At 39.7% G+C, this 9,017-nt stretch overlaps 2 protein-coding genes across 2 annotated transcripts; one reads left to right on the forward strand and one right to left on the reverse strand.

Moving 5' to 3' along the window:
• Positions 1–492: 492 nt before the first annotated feature.
• LOC145914162 (MICOS complex subunit MIC13-like) lies at positions 493–1,806 on the forward strand. The gene is made up of 3 exons (XM_083001947.1): positions 493–605; positions 881–1,031; positions 1,585–1,806. Exons 1-3 carry the CDS (start codon positions 580–582, stop codon positions 1,726–1,728), a joined length of 321 nt encoding a protein of 106 aa, XP_082858073.1. The 5' UTR covers positions 493–579; the 3' UTR covers positions 1,729–1,806.
• A 200-nt stretch (positions 1,807–2,006) lies between these two features.
• LOC145913575 (uncharacterized) lies at positions 2,007–8,941 on the reverse strand. The gene is made up of 8 exons (XM_083001293.1): positions 8,699–8,941; positions 8,544–8,600; positions 7,420–7,464; positions 4,661–5,947; positions 4,362–4,442; positions 3,841–4,136; positions 2,701–2,889; positions 2,007–2,211 (listed from the first exon to the last, which is right to left on the reverse strand). The coding sequence occupies exons 1-8, from the start codon at positions 8,751–8,753 to the stop codon at positions 2,188–2,190; spliced, it is 2,034 nt and encodes a 677-aa protein (XP_082857419.1). The 5' UTR covers positions 8,754–8,941; the 3' UTR covers positions 2,007–2,187.
• Between the last annotated feature and the right edge of the window lie 76 nt (positions 8,942–9,017).

Genomic DNA, 9,017 nt, shown 5'->3' on the forward strand with positions numbered 1-9,017 from the left:
TAGTATTCAATGATTGAAAATTTACTGAAACTGTTATATTTTGTGCAAAAAAAGCCATAATATTGCAAAGCTGCAGACAGGGTGTGTACACGCACTGTTTCGACCTGTAAGGTCTCATCAGTGCAGCTGTTGAGTGGCACTGTGCTAGCTTTCACACTAGCAGGCACACTAGTTTCCACTTTGTGGTACCTTTTGGTCAACGTCGATCTGCAGGGTACCCTATACTAGGTACCGAACAACAGAGACGACGAACCACTGTGGAGCGCACTATGGCCAAACGGAACTGCTTGGTAACCGATAGTGCAAAAGGCAAAAAACACCAATGTAATATATGTGCAAAAAAAGCCATAATATTGCAAAGCTGCAGAAGGGTGTGTACACGCACTGTTTCGACCTGTTATATTTTGTTATGGAGATTTCGTGCAATGACCAGACGAAAAGGTTTTATTATGCTGAGATAAGAAATTTCATTTTGTTTCATCAGATTGTTTTACGATTTCTATAGTTGGAAGTGAAAGACAAGTTTTGTTTCGTTTTTATCTTTTATGTTTACAATTGTGTGCAAAAGTATTCACAGGAATGTCAAGAATTACAAAAATTGCCAAGTAAGACGCCTAAAATGTTTTAAATAAATTCTACAATTCTATTGCAAGAACTGTTATTAACGTAAACGGTATATTTTCAGACATAAAGAGATGTTGTATTTGTGTATATATTATCATATGTAATCGAAGCTACTTTCATTCACAAATGTGAAATCTTGTTTCCTAGCAAATTCTTCTATTAATAAAAATGTTTTTGTTATAATTAGGTTTCAATGTAATAGTTTGTTGGCAGTGGTAGGCTTATTGTTTAACATTATACAAACTTTTCGCTCAAGGTTCAGTGGAAAGTTGGGACTCTTTGGGGGTGCGGTTTATTTAACAACAAGAAATGGAATATGGAGTGATGATACAGACAAAAGTCTCGCTGCCATAAAAAACCTAACAGAAACTGTGGATGACAGACTTGGTGGAAACTATTTGAGCAAGGTTTGTTTTGAGTTGACAACAAAAGTTGCTGTGGAATGCTTTGGAAAAAAATGCAGTTTTTAGTCATTCAACTTTCTCCAATTTGGCTATGATCTGGTTTGTCTCTGTCACTCTGCAGGCATCACTGGCAGGCAGTATAGTTTGAATATAGTTTATTATATCTGGCTTATGGAATAGAATTGCAAGCTGGCAAATTACCTAATATGTCAATAGCAGAGTCTTGTGACAACAACAATCTGGCTTTCATATTAAACAGATACCTTAAACCAATCATACTATGCATGTACATGACACTCTATGTAGGCAATTATGGGACATTGCTATAACAGTGTCACAAATAGACAGAGAAAAGGGCAATGTTACACAATTAGTATAAACTTGCCTTCATGCGCTGCAATTTTGGGGAAATCATTTGGGCATTTTCAGTTAAAAAGTCTTTAACTAACTCCAAATATTGTTGTTGCTTTGTAAGGAATGGAAAGTGTTTAGATATTACAGTTGGTGGTAACTGGTATTAGTAAGTAGTAGTAATGTGCTTTATGTGTTTACACAGGTGGGACTTCCAGTAAATATGAACCTTGCCGAAAAGTGGAATTATGGTGTTGACCGATCTGTTAACTTTTTGGCTGATGCTCCCGACAATTTTACTCAAAATTGTAAAAAGGGGATTCAGTATTTGTCAGACAAGACAAAGTGACATTTATAACCCTTTTATTTTCTGTTTTAATGTTATTTTGTGATGAGTGCATGCAATAAATAAAGCCTAACGTTTGGTCACGTGTGTCGACGTACAGACAGTCTGTCCCTTGTTTCCTGTGCTCAGTAAATGTACAATGTTTGAGGGGTGTTTGAAGAGCAAAAGTGTAATTTAAGGTTGCTAAAAATACAGCTTATAAAATATGTCAATGTGACAACAACTGAACCTAAATCTGTATTTTATTGCATTAAATAGTTCAGATAAAACAAAAACCAGTAAAAGTTCAAATAACAAAACAAACATCAGTGGAAGGTAAAAGTCACAGTGAAGTTTAACAAAAGTGTCCATAGGCATTTATACAAAGTATGAAGATATAAGAGAAAACAAGTCTTTCAGAAGTACATTCAATACTGCAGTAATACTTTCGTTCCATGATCAGAAATTTGCTCTTGTTTGCTTTCAATCTCCAACGATGTTAACACCCTGTACAGAGAAATTATAAATCAGCAAAAATAACAAAAAATGCATGTTAAATATTTAATTGTATCAAAATCGCTCTGTTATAAAAAATGGAATTCTAGGTCTATACTGTTGTAGTTTTGTTGTAATGGCATAGTAATGTTGCAATTGGCAAAAACAATCCTAGTCCTTCTATTGCACCCAGGACGGAAATACACATGCGAACATCAAATCGCGATCTTCATTGCGGTGATGGTGTCAACAAATGGAATGTACACAGCTTTTCCAAGAACAAAAGCCCGCAAACATATTTGAAACCCAATTTTCCTTCACAATTTCGGTCAAGCAATATTTGATTTTTTTTATTTGTGGGAACGAAACCGTACTTAGGTTATATAGCTTTATATTTCTTACTTTTGCATGGTTTTACAAAACACATTAGAAACCAAGATACCGCGCGCTTCTACCTATGAATTTCATTAGTTTGTAAAGCACGTAGTCAAAGGTGCTTACCGATCCACTGTCGGATATTGCACTTTTCAATAAAAATCTTTCCTCATCGTTGAAAGGTCGAAGTTGATCGCTTTTATCGTAGAAGCAGGATTTCAGAATCAGCGAACGCTCCAATTTTCCCACGCAAACACACAACACGGAAACGTCCTTCGTCGTGAGAATATTGTCACTCAGATCAAGCGTTACGACCTAATAAGATAAGGTTGAATGAAATTAGTAGCTTTATAATATACACATTAAGCTGCAATTTATCACCCTTCGCAATTACGTGAAACCCAAATAACTGAGACCGCAATGCACGTTTTATCACCAATATCATTTCTCGTGCGAATTGCTGTCGATCATAGAGTTGGAAAAGTTATTAAGCCTTTATATTGCTCATGAGCAAGAATTGTTTTCTTTTGTTGTGAGAAAAACTTTTCACTTATTTCTCAGATTTGAATTAACTGCGAGCAGTCATGCGTAACAAGGGTTTTTAGTCGTTTTTTTAAGGTGGTAATCCAAACAGTTCAGTATATCTCCATACTTTTGGTGAAGCACATTTCGTTGTGTGCTTCATATGTACATTACATTTCAGTTTAACTCATTCTGCCCCCCAACACACACAATCAACAAATAAGCGCAGTGCTCCACAGCTAAACTGACGTTTAGGTGACCCTTTAAGTTGACGATACGCAGTTCAAACAGATTAACCCCAATTTAATGACCAACAGCCGTGTATGACGTAGAATCTACAGACTGCTTAAAAACTACACATGTGCTATAATTTGATAGGAAGTGTTTCCGAAAATGCGTCAATGTACGAGCATGACCCAGCCTGGTAATACGTTCACAGACTGTGCTGCGACCAATCATAATGGTTGGCGGTGGTTTGTTGAGCCAGCTAATCGGTTTATTAACATAAGCTTTGTGGCGCATAGCAACAAGGTTTTAAAGCAAATTATATAGTTTGATAACTTCTACCAACGTATTTCGCTCAGGTAAAATACAAACTTACAGAAAAAATTTTGTAACAGCCCCAAATCACCGAAACGAAGCGCTTTGCTTCAAAAACGTGGGAAAACCATGTAGTTTACAACAACTTCCATGTACCGCTGAGTGAAGGTTATGTGTTTTACAACATTATTACAAAACTCTTACCATGCCTGGCATGTAGGCGATGGCCTTGCTGAGGTAGCCGACCATCTGTGAGTTTAACCGACATCGCCTGAACACAAGTCGCTGGACGAATTTCTCGCATCGCCCAAGGACGCGGCAAAGGGAGTGAATTTCACTTTCGGTGAAAATGTGGTCGGAAAAGTCCACGTGGTCGGGAAAAACAGACGCGAGGCTGCGTGTGAGATCGACGCTGTTGCCTTCGCGAGCTACTTCAAGTATGCTGAGGTAATCGCATCGTTTGGCCGCGTCAAGCTGGTTGGGAACCTTGCATGAGCCGTCTGAAGAGAAAAATAAACAAAAAGCATCTTTACAACACTTGCGATTATCTTGTGTGGAAAACCATATGAAGTTCAATTATATTTGTATTGAAGCTTGGCAATTTGAGCTATCGCAACATACGTTGCATTTAGTTTTAATGTCAATTGTCAAAAGAGTAAGATAGAGCAAAGGACTTAAACATATTCCTTGACAATGGTGGTTGTTGGTTTCGAACATTTACTCACAAATCGGTACGGCGGCTGATTTGCAGATGATTAGAACGTGATCGCAAAAGATCTTCCGTTTCCTTTCGTCAATTGCAAAGTCTGAAAACACAAAAGCGGATTAATATGAACGCTAAACGTTATGTTGTGCGTTGTTCAACACCGACAGACTTAATTACACTAACAGGCTACATTATACTGACGCAATAATAGTAGATGTTTAAACAGAAAGTCGTTTCAATACGTTGCTAGATCACAAGCTTTGTATAGAGTCTAAAGCAATAGGCCGACCGCATCTCTATCTTACAGAACAGTCTTACCAATGTGAACTTGTTCATCCAGCAGAAGACTGCACAGGAAAAGCTCGAGGCTCCTACGGTTTCGAATCTCCTTGGCAAGATAGTCGGCGAACTCTTCGCAGGTCATATTGAGCAACATGTACTCTGATGCCAAGTACTCTTTCACGATGATGTGGATGAAGAAGAGCTGGATGTCCTGATCTCCCAGTCGCTCTCCCTTCCGATCCCGCTTCGTCGGAAGAGCCACCATAAAGTCCTTGACGTCATCGACGGACATTGACAGGGCAGACAGAGGCACACACTTTCGCTCAAATGCAAGAAAACGAAGTCGGTCAACCATGACAGGCTTCAAGTCGCAGTGGATCGAGCGCAAGTAGTGCTTGTACATGTAGCCGTAGATCTGTGCAGTGGTACTGCAGCCGGCCTCGATTGCCAGGGCGGCCGTATGCATAATGAACGGCGAGCCAGGCATGATAGTAAGTACTAGGCTGCATTTTCGTCTCAACTCAGCCCATAGCTGCTTTGAGTTACGGCCAACGAGGTTGGTCCACAAGGTAGTCACACTTTCTTTGCTAAAACCGTACATGAGGTAGGTGACGTCAGGCCTCAAGTCGCCTGCGAGTGACAGAACACAGTTGGGACGCGACCCAATGACAATTCGAGCGTTATTCAGCAGTTTTCCCGAAAGTAAGCTTGCGAATAAATTGCTGACAGTGGCTTTCATGTCATATCCGACTTCCTGACTGTTGTTTTCCATAGTCAGCCTGTTGTCGTTAAAACGGTCGAACATGAGGGTGCACTGAGACGGGTTATCTTGCATCCACTTGTAAATGGTATCAGATTCGGATTGCGTTAGGTTGGGAAAGGGTCGGGTGAGCAAGAGGTCTTGAAGGGTCATCTTTTCCGATCCAACATGCAGCATTTTCAGGAAATTATACACTAGGACAACAGAGCACCTTTTCCTTCCTGCCAGCTCGTCGGCAAACTTTAGTAACACGGTAGTACATCCGCATCCCGGGTGCCCAAGGAGGGACACGAAACGTGGTGTTTTTCCGTCTTCAGGAGCGAAAATCTCCGCATATGGAGTGGTGACCTGCTCCGGAAGGTCCATGATTTTCTTGTGTTGGGTGAGGTTTTTCTCCTCGTATTGATGCCAGGTTTCCCCGGCGTAAAAATCGGTCGCCACGAGACGAGGTGAGACAAAGAATGGAGAAATCTGGTTTTGGGACCGCAGGGCGCCGATCCTCTGCTTTACCAAGTTTCGGAGTTTGCGAAGGGTTTGGGCAACCATGGGAGCCCCATCGGTTTCTACGGACGAAAATGATCTGGTCAAAAGTTAACTACAGATCGGGTTACATCAGTAAATATGCTTGAATTTTACAGAAAACAAGTCATCTTGTGCTAAAACGTTTTTTTTCCCTCAGTTGTGGCAAAACTGTCCAGGGTGTTTCAAAAAATCACGTTCAAATTTTGCTTATCTTGAACTTGCGCTCCAAAGCATTATATTTTTAGAACTTACGTTAGTGTTGCACAACATCAATCCTCAACCGTATGAGCGCACTTCGGTTGACAAGGCTTTTAAGCTGACAAGCCTTTTATGTGCCAACGAAATTGGTAGTCATTACAGCGCAGTCAATCCAGGCATTACAGTACCGCAAGGTGCGTTTCAGCCTTGTACGAGGTTTGTTTTAAAGCTTAGGCTTACAGTTAAGAAGAGAGAATAACAGACACTTCCAGCTACAATTTGGCCATTATGTGTCACCTGTCAAGATGTCAGTTTACACGCCATGGGTTCTGTCACAAACTCCAAAAGGAACACGAAACCAAGTTTGTGCTTTGTTAAATACCATTTGCACTTATGAATGTTTACAACGCCAAACATACATATGTTTAAGTGTTTGTTGCAAAAGTCAAAACATGAGCGCATGAGTTGGTGTGTCACAAAACATTCGATATTTGTTTGGAAGAAATGTGACGTAACAATGTGGGTAATAATTCACGACAATACATTTGTCAGTTGCTTGGGTTGTCTGCTTGCAGTACGTTTCTTTTTGCCTTATGTGGTTTGTGTTCATAATTGGTTTAAGAGTTATTGAAACAGTTTTTTAAACAACACAATGAAATGGGTGAGTATTTTTTTCCTTTTTCACTGTATTTGTATTGGTCTGCGAAAGTAGCTTTCGCAAATTCAGTTATTCCGGGAAGCCTATAACGACAATTTAATTGTAAAATATTTTAAAAGTGCGTAAACTGCGGTTCTTGAAAGAGTTTATAATGTAAATCTAACCACACCAAATATAAGTTAAAAAATCGATACAATCCATTGAAGGATGATGTCAACCATATGCTGCACGCTTACAACGTAATGATACGGTTATGTTTTATTGATGATGCGCCTATCTTGTGAATCCTCATTATCAAACCCTCAGAATAAAACGCATTGATTTTACTCGCCGCATTGCACAGCTTGTGAACATACTGTCGACAATGTCCTTGTTTCATTTATTACATGTTAGTGTATGTTTGTGCGGCAATTTATTTCAAATGTGTTACATCATGAAGCCAATTGTCTGCAGTGAACTGAAATGATCCAGGAACTGTTAATTCGTATGACGTAAGTACAGCAATGCAGCATGACAGTACAAACGTAAAAAATGTTATTATTCATAGTTTAAATAGCCATGACTATTATGATGATTCGCCGACACAAGCAAACCGATGATGTTTATGCTACTGGAAGTATTCAACACATAGCACAACATTCAAAATTTAGCGCTTACCTTCCTCTATGGCAGCTAGATGGGAAGACTGCTTCATGGTCGAAACTGAAAATATAGTGGTTTGTTTAGGCGTTGTTTCCCATATGCTGCAGCCGTTTTAAATGTTTATTCAAGCCTGGTGAAATTATTTACAGTTTAAATACGTTTTTAATATACGACTAACTGAACACTAACGCGAACACAAACCGTTTAACTTCCGGTATATTTGATATGAATGGAAAGCTCGAAACTGCTTGAACTAGAACTACAAAATAGGTAAACTTTCACCCAGCATTCACAGGAATATATTGATAATATCATTGAGCATAGCAATGAATGGTTACAAACTTAAGCACTTAAACAGTCAGCGTTTGATTTTGGTTGGTTACGAGATCTTTTTTGGACAGAAGTGGGGCCTGAGTCAAACTTGTATGTGAACCACTGCGTTGGATGCAACTATGTGGTCCGCTGATGTCCCTATTGTTAGAAAACTGACAGCCCAATATGACGCACAAGTCGTTCATTGCAATATTATCAAAAGTGTACATGACGCTTCGTGATAGCGTGTAAGCTATAATTTGCTTTCAACAATAAAATAGGCTGGTCAAGAAACTTGTCTGTAATTTCTAGCTTTTTTTCTCGAAAAGTTCTTTTAAAATATTGTGTATCGGAAATACTGCCACCTCAGGCTTAATTTCTGAGAATTCTTCCAATAAGAAAGATCCATTCAGGTCAAGTTTGAAGTTTCTACCATAGGTCGATGCACTTTTAAAGGTTCTTAGCACATCTAGACTTTTTAACTAATCCTTTACTGTTTATATTACGTCTTATCCGATCACGCTGCTGTGTTAATGCTTGGAAACCGCAAGGCTGACAAAACTAAAATAAACAACGTCCGCAGTTTGCTCTTGTCGTCAACAAGCCAACACATCTGCCGCCGAACCAAATAAGCCCGGGGTTATGGTATCCGGATCAATTACCTTAACCTCATAACCCTAACCCATTAGCACTAGTATGTTTGTTTCGTAAAGCGCCATTTAAATGCATACCCGAGCGACCGAATTTTACAGCTGTTATTCTGTGAGTAACTATACGCATTTGCCAACGAAACATGACTCAGGCCACTAAAATCGTAAAAATCTTACCTTGACTTTGGTCACCACTGTTATGATTCTGCTCGTTAAAAACTATGGTCGGAATACCTGAAACATACGTCGTGTAATCAACAGAAATGCTGCGTTGTCTCATCGTGATGTAATTTGAACCCACAAAACGCCTGCGCACAAATCGATTTACGTACCTGCTGGAATGACACCCGCTGGTATTTTGTTGGATTCCATCACTTCCTGGTCCATCTTTGCGTTATCAACTAGAAGAATGAAAACAAGAGTACTTGCTATGGTCAAGTACCTGCTATAAGCACAGGCAGGTCACAAGCATACTGAAACAAATGACGCTCGACTTCAAGCGAGAGAAGAAAGCGCTGAACGTTATCGGCAGTAAATTGCAGGAAGCAGGCGCTGGCGTGGTTGATGTCAGAGCTGCAGTGGCTAGGCTGCCTGTGGTAATTAATCGTTCTGTCGCGTCAAATTATGTCATTGGAAAAGGGCAAACTTTGT

The sequence above is a fragment of the Ascidia mentula genome, chromosome 9 (assembly GCF_947561715.1).
Source record: "Ascidia mentula chromosome 9, kaAscMent1.1, whole genome shotgun sequence".
Taxonomy (NCBI): Eukaryota; Metazoa; Chordata; class Ascidiacea; order Phlebobranchia; family Ascidiidae; genus Ascidia; species Ascidia mentula.